General features: G+C 29.2%; 2 protein-coding genes across 4 annotated transcripts; one reads left to right on the top strand and one right to left on the bottom strand.

Annotated features, from left to right (window-relative positions):
• The first annotated feature begins 731 nt into the window (after window positions 1–731).
• LOC113375199 (solute carrier family 12 member 8-like) lies at window positions 732–1,628 on the top strand. The gene is made up of 3 exons (XM_026615144.1): window positions 732–772; window positions 1,033–1,211; window positions 1,463–1,628. Exons 2-3 carry the CDS (start codon window positions 1,054–1,056, stop codon window positions 1,626–1,628), a joined length of 324 nt encoding a protein of 107 aa, XP_026470929.1. The 5' UTR covers window positions 732–772; window positions 1,033–1,053.
• A 2,707-nt stretch (window positions 1,629–4,335) lies between these two features.
• On the bottom strand, window positions 4,336–15,807 carry LOC113376770 (NPC intracellular cholesterol transporter 1-like). Of its 3 annotated transcripts, none has more exons than XM_026616821.1 (13): window positions 15,690–15,807; window positions 15,299–15,533; window positions 15,012–15,088; window positions 14,706–14,921; window positions 14,398–14,590; window positions 12,200–12,349; window positions 10,882–11,067; window positions 10,212–10,490; window positions 9,894–10,092; window positions 8,406–9,766; window positions 6,783–7,652; window positions 6,019–6,107; window positions 4,448–4,574 (listed from the first exon to the last, which is right to left on the bottom strand). In XM_026616821.1, the coding sequence occupies exons 1-13, from the start codon at window positions 15,750–15,752 to the stop codon at window positions 4,569–4,571; spliced, it is 3,924 nt and encodes a 1,307-aa protein (XP_026472606.1). In that variant the 5' UTR covers window positions 15,753–15,807; the 3' UTR covers window positions 4,448–4,568. The 3 variants fall into 3 exon arrangements, with proteins under 3 accessions (XP_026472605.1, XP_026472606.1, XP_026472604.1); XM_026616819.1 differs by having other exon boundaries at window positions 4,452–4,574; window positions 5,845–6,107; XM_026616820.1 differs by lacking the exon at window positions 6,019–6,107 and having other exon boundaries at window positions 4,336–4,574.
• Between the last annotated feature and the right edge of the window lie 359 nt (window positions 15,808–16,166).

The raw sequence follows: 16,166 nt of genomic DNA, 5'->3' as shown, positions 1-16,166 counted from the left end.
CTAGTTGCTTAGGAGCAATGTATGGGACACCAAGGGTTTTGCAATCTATCGCAAATGAAAATGTAATCCCCGGTATTGGAAAACTGGGGAAAAGGAGTAAGTCCATGTTCTAATTGTCAAAAATGAATTTGAAAAAAATAAATTTATATTTTAGTATCAATTTTTATTTTTAACTGCTCAAATTGTAACATCTTTATTATTTTTCAGAGAGGACCTAATAAGGTTCCCTTATATGCAATGGCTGTTGTTGCTGCTGTAACAATAACTTTCATATTTGTGGGGCAAATTAATACACTAGCTCCTATAGTAACAATGCCATTTTTGTTAACTTATGCTTGTATTGACTATTCGTATTTTGCTCTTGCTCAAACCTTTGATATACAACATAAGAGAGAGGAGCGATTCAGAATACAAAGATCACAAAATCTTCATAGTCCAACTCGCGGAGACTTGAACAGAGTTATGGAACTGGAAGCAATGAACAAAATGATTTAGATGTGTTGTTTCCAGAAAGGACAAGGCATAAGAATTTAAATGTAATTAAAACAAAATTCTATCATTATTATCAAATATTTATTTTAATCAATTTTCTATAGGCTCAAGAAAATGGCAATATACATCTACCAGTTCAATCAACAGATCCAAATTTACAAAATGCATCTGGCGATGGCGGTACTGGAGATGTGCAACCGATTGTTCGAGGGCCTAATATACATTCCAAAACTAAAATTGGTATTCAAGTCTATGTAACCGATACGCATCTCTTTTGGGAGTAAGTTATTAGATTAATCAATGCATAAGTGCATTTTTAAAACAAATTGTAAATTTGCTGAACAGTACTACTCACTGAACCAGAGATAGTTATTGTTTAGTTAAAAAAATTATTTAAATTCTTGAATATTTTATATCATTAACATTTTCCACAGTGGAGTAATTTTTCAGTTACTTTATGCAATTTAATTATTTGCACTTGATGTTTTTTTTATAGTAAATAATGACATTCAAAGATGTTAAACTAACTTTATATTTTAGGCATTCATTAAGCTTGCAATAATGCTCATGGTGCATTGGCTCTATGCAATTTTTTGCATCATAACTGTATTTTTAGTTTGGTTTTATGTGGGCACAGCCAACCCCGCAGTAAAACCGGGATTGACAGCAGAATTTAAATTTTTTGTTTGGTTGAAGCATTTACTGTTGCAGTGTATAGGGTAAGAATAAATAAATAAATATATATATATATATATAATATATATATATAAACAGTTGCAATTTTACGAAATTGGTAAACAAAAAAATATTAGGGAAGAAGAAATTAAAATTTGATAGAGAACATTATAAAAATTTTAAGATCCTTCTAGACTAGACTAGTGCAAATAGACAAATTCTGATTAAAAATTGATTATTTAATTTTACATTATTAACATATGAAATAATGAACAATGAAAATTTTAAAATCCAGCAAACGAAATCAAGAATATGAACAAATAGTAGTAGTAGCACCAGTTCACCCTGGTTTAGATGTACAGGAAGCACAACTAAATGAAGATAATGAGGATTTCGCATCAAGGCGTCGATACCATCAATCAGCTACTGTGCATGGACATTACGTAAACATTGACGGATAGTTGTTTAATTAATGATCACCTAATACATATTTGACCAGTATTGCAAATTTTTGAGTCACAAAGCTATTGATTTAGATTTTTATATATCCTTATAAAAGCTATTTCTATGGTATAATTTATTTAATTTAACAAAAATTTGCAATATTAGCTTGTATTTTAAAAAGCTGATTAAAATTATTGTGAAGTATCTAATTATTAAAAAAAAAAAAAATCTAATATAATGAATAATATAGAAATGAATGAAAACCGACTCGAGTGCAGTCAACATTACTGATAATGTGATTTGATGCATTTTGCTTTATTAAAGGCTAAATATAGTTCAAAATGGACCAGTGTATTAATTTAATATTTATCACTTATTTAATTCAAATAATTAATCACTACAGTTTGTAATTATAAATTAATGTAATTATTACTACACATAAAATGATGTACAAAGTTTAGATAGATTATAGATGTAAATGTGCCTTGTGCTTACTAAAAATTCTTGGTTTTAAATAATGTAATAAGTTATTCCCATCACACAATTTTTTTATCACTAATCTTCATAACTCAAGAAGATTAATTACTTGTAAATATTTTCAATGGATAAAATGATTTTACTGAAATCATAAACAGCAGTAATTAAAATCATGATTTTTATGAAAAATTAGCTTGAAATAATATATTGTAAAAGATATATGTAATGTTTTTAATGCCGAAGAACATTAAATTTGTACAGCATACTTATAGAGATTTATTATTTAAAACTGCCAAGCATGTATGTGAATAAAATTATAAACCATGAACAAAAATGTATATGTAAACAAGTATACAAAATATTTTAATCAATAACAAAAGTTTATGATGTACGTGTTAAAATGTTTCACACAATTTGTAACCATTTGTAGGCCATAGTAAAAGTTAAGAGCAAAAGGTATAACAAACATAAAATTGTTGAATATCTTTATAACAAGTCGTTATGGAAAACTAATATAAATGTTTGCATGCACGTGATACAAATAAGTTGACATTTACCATTGTGATATATTTGTATTATTCGTTAGGATAATATTACATGTACCGTTTTTATAAATAATGATTAAAAGAAGTTCATTAATATAATTCTTGTTCGAATTATTTGTCACACAGGTTTATGTTGATGATCAAATTGAAATTATCACATGTCTTTTTCATGCCCCATTAGAAGCACCATTTTAAAATCTAAACTTTTTATAGAATATTGAGCAAAATGAATTCTAATAATAGTTATCAAAACATACCTTGTGGTTTGATAACCATGAATATTTCCAGCATAATCACACTTGCAGCTTTAAAAAACCAATCAATTTATTCAAATCCACACACTATCCACCCAACTCACAATTCACCTCGCATTCCATAATTACACTACACATTATATTTACTTTAATGTATTAATGTCTTGATTTACTTGTTGGAGAGATAGGTTAGACAGTAACGGTTACAACGCACTTCAAAATTTCGTTTTATTACTAACCTGAAGTAACTCACTTAGAAAGTTAGATTTTATTTACTCACTTAGAAAGTTTAGATTAGATATATAAAATAAAATTATCGAATCAAAACGTCGAAACAATAGAATATAAGTATATGAACTACTAAATATAAATGTTGCGGCTGCGGTGTTAACAACCGCAGTCATTTTCTTAACTTCCTTATTGTTCGGCAAAAAATTTGAAACAGCGCGGTTAATCACAAAATTTTATACAAAAATTGAATCTTTGCAAACATTTTATAATAATAGCTATGGTGACATATTTTGCCTCTAATATTTAAGGGGGCGTCCATTAATCACGTGATCGATTTTTTAGACCCCCCCTCTCCCTTGGTGATACGTCGTGAAATTTAGAATTATTCCCTCTCCCCCACCAAACATCACGTGTATTTTTAGTTACGTAAAATTTTCCGAATAAATTTTTCGAATTTACGAAAAAAACGTAAAGTTTTTTTTTTTTTTTTGAAATTTAGGTAAAAAATAAATACATGTGATATCTACCCTCCCACTAAAGCCTCACGTGATTAATGAACGCCCCCTAATAAAGCCGACGTGATCCATTTAAGCTGCTAATACTTTAATAAACAAAATGTGTAAGAAAAATATCTTTATTTCATTCTGATTTTCTAATTTTACAATTGTTCACTTATGCTATGAAGTTAAATATAGATAAATTTCAAATTTACACAATTCCTAGCTTAGTTACATATTACAGATAGTTTTTCAACAAAAGTTAATTGAATAATATATCTTACAGAAGCATTTCATAAATTAGTGTGCATCAACAGTGATATTCTCATACATTGAAAACATTAACATGACATATTTATTTAGATAGAATTTCTTTATTACCAAATTCAATTTTATAACAATTTTGGCTAAACAAAAATTGCATTAATTTTTTTTATACAATTTGAAAACATGTCATGGTTATTAAAAACCCCACAATTTTATATACAAAACTTTATGTAGCAGTATAATAAATTGTTTTTACAAATATTTAAATACATATTTATACAAAAAGATAATCACGTTACAAAATTTATACACTATCAATATCATTAAAATAATTACACAATCCTAAAATTATCTATGGTGGAATCTGTAAAAAGATCAAATAAAATATGAATGACATTTTCTAATGGGCCCCTCACAGATAAAGTAATATTTCAGGATACTCTAAATTGGTTTAACAAACAGTATAAAATTAACAATGTTAAATGAAATTTATTCTCAGATGCAAGTGTGACGAGAATTTTTCTATGAATAGAATATGATTTTAGTCTAAAAATAAATTTATTATTGGCTGCCGGACGGAAACACAAGATCTTCGGTGTGATTTATTGATCCATAGATCGGCCGACTTGAGGATTCACTTTGCAATGAGGATACTGATGTTATTCTAGACCGTTTACGTCTTCTTATCACGCCTGTAAAAGATAGATGAAAAATACACAATGAAAATTATGGCTTCAATAATTTAATTTTAACTTTAACTTTACCAACAAAATAAAGCAGCACATAAACCTTCATGATTTTTTACAGAACTACTACAATTAAATGCATGATAGGAACAGTTTAAATATCAAAATAAAAATATATTGATTACTTTTTATGTTGTTTTCTTAAAATTTATGAAGAAGTGGTAATAACTGCTTCTACAATTTGCCTTTTTTTATGTAAGTATCATTATCGCCACACCGTCAGCAAAAATATAACAAACTCTACTATTAATTAATTACTATTACCACTATTAAGTAGAATTTAGTGCAAAGTGCATGAAAAAAGTAGCATTGAAGATAAATGATAGATTTATCTTCTATACTGATCCTATCATTACTATTGTTAAAAGCTCAGTTGTTAACTGCTAATAAATATATGGGTTAAAATCCTAAATTATTATCACAATAAATCACATATAAGCGATTTGTAATATTAAGGGACAATCTTTTAAAGTAAAGTAATACATGAAAATATACTTCCATGAATTGTTGAAATGGCAACAGCATGGCAATGAAATAATTTTTATTCTTTACTATATTTTACCATTAAATTAAAACTATGCATATAATATTTCAAATAATACATGTATAATGTAAAATAATTAGTATTTTTCTACATACAGACCCTTTGAGATACTTATACTATATATGTATATATATACAGAGCAAATAGCCAAATAAAATATATTTGCAGTAAACCTAAATTTAAATAATAACTAGAATAGCTGCTCACATAAAATTAAATAACTATATAGATTTATCAAGTTTGAAAATATGTTTGATTTGAATAAGGAATTATTACAAATAATTTTTTTTAATGCAAAATTATGAACAAATTAGAAAAGGGATCATATTTAGCATTCTATCGTCAAGTGAAGTCAACATAATTCTTTGTTATTTCTTGATTTCATTGGTTTAACAAATAATTTGTGTTAGAAAAATCCATGTTTGTCATGATGTTGAAAACCGAATAAATGTAGTTATACTATAAAAGACTGAAGTAGTAACCTAATAAAAGTAATTATTCTATGAAAGACTATAGTAGTTACCATACAGCAAATCATATGGTAAGGGTGAATAATAGAGTATAGATGAATATCCAAAATTAATTTTGTAATCACAATGACGAGCTAGAATTGTGTGAATATGTGAGCACCTAAATTATGCAACTATAAAGCTACAAACATGCAATTCCTACCTACGTCGATATAGTCGTGCAGTAAATTCCATTATTAGTATTAATTAAAGACATGCTTTCCATACGCACTCTAGGCTGATACGTTTTTTTTGAGTAAAAATGTGGTGTGATATTTTTTAACCTAAATGATTGAGATGACTGATGCGACATTGAGAATTTAGACTGTGGGCTTACTCGATTCAAACATGTCTCCTGGACTTGCATTGAATTCATCATTTCGGCTCTTCTGTGATTCGCCAATTTTTCTTTGTTCATTGGGGATCCTGTAGTATGATAGGTAACAAAATGGTTCTTATTTCAAACAGACTTTTGCCAAAAACTTAAGGTATATAATTATTTAAACTAATAGTGGAAGTAAAATTCATCAAAGCTCTATTATGGTTATTCCATTGTTCATAAAATTAATTTTGAACTGTCAGTAATTGATTACATAAGTTCATAAATTAATAACTATTAGCCAAGAGGCAAAAAAATTTCATATGATTGGCATGTGCAAAATTTATTCGAATCACTAATAATATCCTGCAGAACTATAACCTTTGTTCAATAATTTGACTTCCATCTTTGAAATATATATAGTGTAGAACAGTTTAAAAGATTATCCCAATGAAGGCAAATATTTAATAATGCAGCATGCGTTAGTTAGTAATCAAACATATTTTTAGTGTTTGACATAATGTCATTTTAGTTTCTAATATGAAAGTTTCCAATACAATTAAAATAACAATTAATAAAATAACAAGCCATCACTTTCTGAGAAATACGTATTGAAAAATTTGAATTATTAATAATGATTAAAGCTCAAAACAAATTTTGTTTCAAAAAGTAAACTAAAATCACATTTATGAATATTTATGGACATTTATATAACAATAATAAAATCAAATTAGATTAAATAAGTTAATTAATGATGCATATATTATTCATTATTTACTCACCTATATAACTAAGCAATACTGGTAAAAATATCAGTCCATGGGCCGCACCAAATAGTACAATACCTAAGTACATTCTAAAGTAGAAAACTTGGAATATTTGGCTCTTTGCAAAACCAAGTACAATGATTCCACCAAATTTAGTTAATGTAATTCCTGAAAAGACTGAGCTTCCCATTTTAGTTAATGCATCAGCAGCACGTTCACTTCTTGTGGCTTGTATTGAAACTGAGAAACTATGAACTAAATGTGAACAGAATTCAACTGATATTCCGACAGCCATGACTAAATTAACTAGTGATACAGCATTCAATGTTATATGCCACCAGTACATAAGACCTCCAATGTTAACAACAATCATTGTAATGGATATCACAACCACTAACGAAGAGAAAATATCAAAACCCATCAATAAGAATGTAACAACAAATATAGCCAATACTGATATTCCCATAGACTTCAGTGTGTCAGGCCACATTGTTAAGTATTGCTCAAAGAAAACATAGAATATCGAGTAAGGAAAGACTTCCACAGTCTCATTTCTGCCTTGAGCTTTCAAATTCCATTGTATCATATCCGTAAGATTTTGAGAAATTTTTCTAGCAGATCTCATGGATTCATAATAATCTTTGGATGTTTTCAAAATTGTGTGGTAGGTCATAAAGTAAGAAGAATCCACTTGCGTGAGACTTGACTGTTTTGATAGAAAATGATATTTAACACCTTGTCCATAAGCTGCATGACCAGCTTTTGCACAATCCTCATCTGGATTATCTTGCAAAAAGTAAGGTAAATAAGTTGAAAAATCAGAAGGTATTGGTCGCTTCGTTTTTGTATCAAAAGATATTGTGCAACTGTCACAATCATCTTCATCTAAAAAAAAACATAATAAAATTAAAAATAATAATACATACATACATACACATATATAAATACATAAATAAAGATACATACATATATATTTTTTCATTTGATTATCTCTGAATATGTTTAAATATATATATATATATATATATATATATATATATATATGCAGTACAAGTTTCTTATTCACGAAAAAATTGAATTTGCAAATATCAATATTTATAGAAACCAATATTCTTTATGAATGCAGTATTTTGAACTAATTAAAAAAAAACTTTGCCATAGACTGCCTTCATTGCCTGGGCCTTCTTCGCCGCTATCGGTGTTTTTGGGGATATAAACAAACAGATTGAAAACAACCGTATTTATTACTCAATGAATTAAATATATTTTTAAATGTTGCTGTTGCGTTCTATAGTAAAATTTGACTCAAATTGACATGAAACAAAACTTACCAAGTCCATTAAAAAATAGCAATTTAATTGCTTCAATAAGTAATAAAAACATGACATTTAATTTGAAAAATCTTAGTGAAGATTTAAAAATGGCATATGATCTGTGTAATTTATATATGAATATTGATCCGTCTTTGAAACTAAGCGGAAATTTCTGATGCAACTGCTAAAGAAGCTGTTAAAAACTGCCGAGCAAGAGCTCTTCAAATAATTGATATAGTAATGTATCTCCTAAATCCAAAATAATAATAAATAAATTCGCGGCATTTTTATGGAATGAATCCTCGCTAAGTAACTGTTTACTTACTTTGATGTGGACAGAAACTCGAATTCCCAGGATACTGTTTGCAGCAACTAGGTGTTGCTGCCCAATCGAAGTAGTCATCAATCCAACTGCTACTTGGTCTTGCAATATAACTCGTTTCTGGTATTTTGCTTGCCATGTAAATTTGAGTCATTACACTATCTAAATTACAAAATTGTCCGCCGCATACTAAATTTTGTGATGATATATCAGAATAATTAAGTCCGCTTTTTATTACGAAGTACATTGGCGGACCAATACTTAAGAAGTCTTTCAAATACTGGAAGTATTTCAACACAAAACTATCCTCGGGCATTGATAGTTCCTGATCTAGACCGATTTCTATGTGCGGTGCTACAGCTATACTCGAACATAGCCATCCGAAAAATATAACCATTACGCTAGCGCGCACGTTCGGGTTCATTAGGAATGGAACATATATGGATTTAAAGAAATTGTATAGTACGCCTTCTGCGTAAGGTTCGGAATCCTTTTTAGAACCTCGTATACAACATATTATATCATATCTGTTTCCATGCTGCCTCAAAGTATCTAATGTGAGTAGACTCACAAAACAGGTGATCTGCAGCAGAAAATCAATGAGCAAAGCCATACCGGCGTATAAGGCAAACGCTCGAACTGCCGGCATATCTGAGAGTCCGCCTAAAAAGAAGCAACAGCTTTCACTAACAGATGTCAAGAGCATGCTAGGACCAACGTGACCTAAAATTCTTCCAATGTGTTCCTGTATTGTTTCATTTTGCTTCCTAACTTCTCGTTGGTGTGTTTGAACCAAAATAAAAATGTTATCTACGCCGACAGCGAGCACCAAGAATGGAATAACTTCGATGATAATTAATGTAGCAGGTGTTCCAATAAATCCAAATAATCCTACTGAACATACTACAGAAGCCAAAACAATAAACACGCCTCCAAGACCTAGTGTGATTTTACTGTCTATCAGCAGTCTACTGCAAGTTCGTATTTGTCCTAATGAAATAGCAATATAAGCAAACATAATTATATACGAAACTAATATTGTCAATACATCTGATTGAGATTCTCTATATAACTCATCCTCAATTGATCTTTCAGATGTAAATGCTATGTCCATAAAATCTGGCTTCTGTGTACTAGTCCAGTTTTTCATAAAATCAATATATTCTTTTTCCCATTTCATAGCAGGCAAAAGTTTTGTTTTGTTGTGATAATTGTTAACAATAAAAGTCAAAATAACAGCAGATGCATTTTGATAGTTTGGTGATGAAGTTAAGTATTCGCCCGGCTTTAAAAATCCACCCATAGCAATTGCTGGATCTACGGGACCACCGTATGGTGCCAAACACTCTGGATTATAGAAATTTCTGAAAAAAGTAAGAAACTGCAATCAATATTTCATAATTAGAAACAAAATGTTCGATTTGAATATAAGATTAGAAACAAAATAAAAAAAAAAATAGTAAAACTTACAGCAATAATTTGGACACTTACTGTGAACATGCTTTGAAGCGATCAAGATAATTAATCTCGTAACCAAAATCATCTTCACTAGTTTCATTGAATTTATCGATGTCATCTTGATAGTAACCCCATATAGACTGAACTACACATTCACTTACACCTACTGGTCCACGAAATTCAGAAGATAGAGGCGCATAACAAATATTCTTTAAGTCGCCTTTACTCAAAGCTAGAAACAGAAATTATAAAATGTATTTGCAAATTTCAACTTTATTATTCATTCAACTTTATATATAATTAAACCTAAGTTTATACATTTAAATTTTCAATAGTTAATCATTTACTCACATTTAATTCCTTCCTGTAATTCAAAAACTTTCATTAAAAATTTCCGATGGAAAACAGGACCGAATTCTAAGACTCCGTCGCTGGTATTGTGATAAACGTGGGGCAAGTTGACCGCTTTAATAATTACTTGCTCTGTTCTGTAGAATGGCTCAAAATGTGAGTCGAAGTATTCTCGTTCCACACGCGCCCTTGAATCGGGCGAAGCCCATAATTCAACAGGGTCAGTTGTTACTTTCATGTACTTGATGCCATGACCGAAAGCGACGACAAAACACAAACCTGTAAAATGAAAAATGTTTGATAACGTACAACATTGTGTATTGAGGAAAATTGCTAACAACTCGAGATTTTGTCATGAATTATTTCCAACACCGTGGACCAAATTAATACGGGAGAAAGTTTTTATAATTTTGATTTTATCAAGTTAATTTATTTTGTTCTACGCTGCGCTTTAGAAAGTCGCACAATGTGTTGGGCTGCATGTGTTGGGTGGGATAAACACCAATTGAAATGTTGGCAAACTAATGACCAAGTTTATATAATTCAGAAAGATATTCGATATTTATCTTAACTATACATTTATTAACTATATATAACTAAATTTTATTACAAACAGCGAAAATCTACCTGACGAAATTGCAAATCTATATGTAATATAAAAAAAACGTACCTAAAAATAGGACTACCCACGGATAAGTAGCACACAAAGTTCCCCATTTAGTAAATACTATTTGCAAAAACGTTTCAGTATTTGCGCCAAGTTTTTCTAATGTTGTTGATTGTACATGAACTCCATCAATATCATCTCCATTAACACCTGGGTGTGAAGATAATTCCTGATCTCCCTCCGTTATACCTGTGAGAAATATATATGTATTAACAAATAGATTATATAACAAAATTGAAAATATTTGAAAATATTAAAAATGTATAAAACGTTTTAAGTACGAAATATATAAATAATACATACACAGATAGAAACGTTAGATTAGATGTAGAGTTAAATCCTTACAATATATATATATATATATATATATATATATATATATATATTTCTCATAACATAGAACTCTGAACAATCAAAACGTACACAAGCAATGTGTTAATTAGTATAAAAATAAATACTGAATTAGTAATCTGTACACAAATATCACACCAAAAATTAGTATATTTTTAGAAAGTTAGCACATATTAAATAAAAAATACTGTGGACATATGTTTATATGAAACACAAACAACCCTCTTTTGATATTGAATTATTTGAAATATATTAAATGCAAATCTTATCAATATGTCTTTTTTTCACAGTTATAAAATATATAACCAAGCAAATCTTGCAAATAGTTCCCAGTTTTAATTTTTATGAAAATCATGCACATAATTTGGACAATAAGTATATATATTCAAATACCACATTTTTCAAAAATTGTATTCCTCAAGCAGATAAAATAAACAATCACTGTTAGAAATTCAAGAGTTGTAATAAAGTTGCAGAAAAAAGTTGAACCTAATTCTAATTAATTTATATATAAAGAAGTTATTAATTTGCATAATAATAGTCAGCTAAATGTGATCGACTTAATATAAATGAGCTTGTTGATCAAGTAGGATTGTAAATGCTAGAGTAAAATCTCTCAAATATCAAGAAGTAGTATAAAATTGTATTCAATTAGCTTTGGCTATTAATTAAAATTTTTCGACTATGTTTTAGAACAATTTTGAACATGTTTTATTCATAAAGTGAATAAATTGTACGTGTGTGTGTATGTAAATATATATATATATATATATATATATATATATACACATATAACATAGGAGAGTATCAGAGTTTCCGGCTAACAAATATCAATCATTTATCATACAGGACTATATAACGCAGCGGCGTTGAGCTCGAACAGCGAAGGAGCTGTTTCAGCTGTGGTATTACACCGACGGCGTGACGTCTTACTCTGGGAACTATACAATTTTTTTTCTCTGATACGTACTGGATCTTTTCGACTGTAGTGGGCTGTCCTCTTGGTCGCCTGATCCGCTGCCCATATGAGTGTGCAGTCCGCCTCCACTGGCGGACGCAAGGCGTCGTCCGACACTGCGTCGAATTTGTTCGGGACCTGAATGCCCTCGCACCAAACCCTCTGTGGGAGAGACAGGAATGTCCCCGCAAAAAGAATAGAAAACAAACACCTTAAACACCGTACACCCGATAACCAATGACAGAAGACAGCCTAAAACACCTAAGCTTCATTCCAAAACTATCGTGTTTCGATGAAATAAAGATTTTCATTTTTGATCGGACATATTCTCTAAAGAAAATATAAATGTTGCACAGAAAATGTTCTATGTATCAACAAATGATGAATATTAGACTATATTCAAGGAAACATACCGGTATCGTTTTCCTTTAAATCTCACGTGAAAAAGCACTAAAATTACAGTCAAAAAAGAGAAACAAGAAACACACCTGAAACATTCAACACATAGTACAGTGTTTTAATAATATTATCCGTATTTAGATGTATTGAACACAGGATCATAGAATAGAACAGACGACTTTAATTAAATATTACACATTTTTTAAGTTATGCAGTTATTGCAAAAAACTGCATAAAATAAGTGACAATTAATGAGGATTATATTTTACATCTGAACTTTACACCTCAATTACTCAATGTCTTTATAAGACAGCTTGTAATTTATATTGTAAATGATAAAAATGAAATTACATCTGCTTTTCATCGTCAATCTGTTTTATAAATACACGAAATTTCACAAAATTTGTGAAACTATTTAGTGTATTCAAGCAATATTAGAAAACATTAATAATATATTTGAAATTAACACCATCACATAAAAATATTTGGTACATACATAATCTGTGCAAAACATAATACGCGGCGACATATTCTTAAACATTTTGTCATCATTTTGTATTGTAATAAAATATGGAGAACCAAACCTTAAGGTTCGCTTCATTAATATCATTTACCTTAAAAAATAAATAAATAACGAAAATGAAGTACGAAATGTATAAATTCGTATGAAGACAAAATGAATGTAAAATATTGTAATAAATCAAATTTCATTGAAACACGTCAATCTTTTCAGCTAAAATGTTTATAATAGGCTTTCTTCTTTAAAATAATACTTATAAATATGTATATATACTAGGGATGGTCAAGATCGCTATTAGTAATATTATATCAGTTCTCAGTAAATTGAAAAGGTCAAATTAACGACGAAATACAAACATATCTAAAAAATTGATCAATATGTTTTTCATTTCACTACAAATTTCTATAAAGGTTAAAAACAACGTTAAAAAAATAAACTAAATAACGCAAATAGAAAAATCCGATAAATACTCGAAAAAATACTTTTTCTGAAAAAAAAAAATTTGCAAAGTACATTTTATTATACGATAGGTGACTCGCAAATTTTACTCCTTCAATTAAATATAGTAATATTTAGCACCTTATAAACAATGCAACATTAAATGTTTAGAGTATTTAACTGTAAAATTTTTCACCGTCATCATATCACATCAAATAATCGAGTACAAAATAACGATGACGTAAAATCATTAAAAAAATAATTCAAAAACATAATGCTAAAAAAGTGTTTTAGATTATTAAATTAAATATATATTTTCCTCGTATATAAATTCATGCACATGGCCATATATACATGCAATGTTAAAATATTAGTATTTTAAAAAGCTCTTTTTGCAAATAGAACACACCTTTCTTCACAATTTAAAATTTGTACGACGCAGCATAATAAATTGAATAAAGTAAAATAAACATAAAAACTGTGCAAAAAAATAAACTTCACGCAACTCACAAAATAATAAAGTGCTATTAATGTCATACTAACTAAATAGGCACCAAAAAAAAACTTGTTTATGGAACCAAGCTAGCGAAAATATGACACTAAGTTAAATAATTATTAATGATTAAATAATTTTAATTTTGCGTTGGTTTTATACAAATATCAACAATTTGGTTACATTTTCATACTATTTTAATTAAATATCAACATTAAAAGTTTGAACATTTTTTAAAATGATGCATATAAACATAAAAAAATAACTTTAATATAGAAAAAAGAAAAAATTCCTCAAAGTGTGCACTTTCTGCAGTTCAATGAAAAAAAAAACTACATTGACTTAGTTTTTAAAACTTACCGAAATCTTTTCTGGCTGGGCAACAGTAGATACCAAGTAAAAATAGAGCAGATCCAACCAAGAAAACAATCAGCATTATCAAAGCATATCCATCCATTCCGGCAAACTGATATGGCACTGGAGGGGCAGGTTGTGGAGGAGGTTTGGGGCACGTTGCTTCGCAATCAACACAAGAACAAGCTGGTGTTTTTGCCTAAATGAGGTTACATAAATATTCATAAAATGCTATTTAAAACATATCTCTAAGCTGCTATTGTAAACCATTTTTTAATTTAAATATTCATTTATATTTTTAATGGATAACTCACATCTATGCTCTCATTGCAAGGCACAACTTTTGGATCCAAAGGTGAAAATCCGTTTTTCGGTTGTTCAGTAGCAATGTAGTTGATTCCAAATGGAACATATGGATTGCCCTCTTGAGTTCCCATATAATGGAACCATTTGGCAGCAGTACAACGACTAGCACCCCACGTACCGCACATCAAATCTAGTGCGAGCTGACCAGTCGAAGGCACTGATACCTGTGATATAATCATTAGTCAAGATTTCCAAAATTAAACTAGTTTCACAAAAAAAAGATTATTGAAAACTAGTGTATTGTTTATCATTACCTGTTTGCATGAATTGAAAGTGCCAGTCAAATAACTCTCCTTGATATATAGGTCGACAGAAGTAATGTATTCTTTATCTGTAAAATACGAACAATTTTATAATGTTTGTAATAATGCTTTTCAAATTATAATAACATGTAAAAATGTATATAATAAATAATATTAGAACATATATTCCAAATTATTATTCAAAGATTTGGTAAATATTTGGCTACAATAAAGTTAAATCTTTTTAAAGTTAATTAAATTAAATTAAGAATATATATATAAAATTAACTCAAACTAACCATCTTTCGTCTTCTCAGTTGATGTCACATCCAAAAATTTCGACTGCTCAGGAGCACAAGTAAAATCACATAGATGTCTGACTAAATTTGACATGCAGGATGGACATCTTTTTAAGAAATTGGCAGCCAAATTTATGTTGTTATTAAGCACTCCTATCATGTTGGCGTCGCAACACGTCAGTACCCCTTGACCGTTGTCTTGCAGAAGGTGCCCGCACCATTTCTGCAGAAGTTCCTGGAAGCAATTAAAATGTAATATATAGCAAAAAAAATATATATTGAAATAAAAAATTAACTTAAGGATGGTAATTAAATTTTCACCAAAATTATCATCTCAGAATTAGCGAAAAAATAAGGTTCAAAATCATGTCAAATTATATTATTATCTTACTTGTCCTTTGTTGTCTAAGGCTTTAGCGGTACCGTTATACGGACAATACTGGACCCCATGCATGTCCCTATTACACTGGCCATACCACACGCAATGGCCTTCTTCTCCTTTGGCTGGTATCTGTAAGAAATGAAACAACATAATGGAATTATAAATTTTATAAATTATTATAAAATTAATATAATTATCACTATGCATAAATCATTTGTAAAAAATATTTTTTTGAAAAACGAAATGGTGAGGATCACTTTGATTAATTTGATATTGAGTGGACTGTAAATTATAAATATTTCATCACCATAAGAAGATGTGAATAAAACCACTATTTAATTTATGACATATATTGAACTACACTCTACAACCTTCTTCTCTTATTACATTTGCTAGACTCCCCTATTATTATATGTTACAGGTATTTATACTCATATAATTGTATCCCCTACCCCGAAGGGTCCCAGGTTAAATAAAAGCCCTGGT

The sequence above is a fragment of the Ctenocephalides felis genome, unplaced genomic scaffold (genome assembly GCF_003426905.1).
Source record: "Ctenocephalides felis isolate EL2017-DRISC unplaced genomic scaffold, ASM342690v1 CF-g0.4_SCAFFOLD_01886, whole genome shotgun sequence".
NCBI classification, from domain to species: domain Eukaryota; kingdom Metazoa; phylum Arthropoda; class Insecta; order Siphonaptera; family Pulicidae; genus Ctenocephalides; species Ctenocephalides felis.
The sequence above is the reverse complement of the archived record's forward strand: the minus strand, read 5'-3'. Positions and strand labels throughout refer to the sequence as shown.

Bases quoted from the DNA above. Each gene is read 5' to 3' on its own strand.
- LOC113375199 (XM_026615144.1), top strand. From the start codon at position 1,054: ATGCTCATGGTGCATTGGCTCTATGCAATTTTTTGCATCATAACTGTA. The intron at 1,212-1,462 runs GTAAGAATAAAT...TTTAAAATCCAG, and splicing joins TTACTGTTGCAGTGTATAGG to CAAACGAAATCAAGAATATG.
- LOC113376770 (XM_026616819.1), bottom strand. From the start codon at position 15,752: ATGCATGGGGTCCAGTATTGTCCGTATAACGGTACCGCTAAAGCCTTA. The intron at 10,093-10,211 runs GTGAGTAAATGA...TTCTGTTTCTAG, and splicing joins ATTACAGGAAGGAATTAAAT to CTTTGAGTAAAGGCGACTTA. The intron at 7,653-8,405 runs GTAAGTAAACAG...GTTTTTTTTTAG, and splicing joins GAGTTTCTGTCCACATCAAA to ATGAAGATGATTGTGACAGT.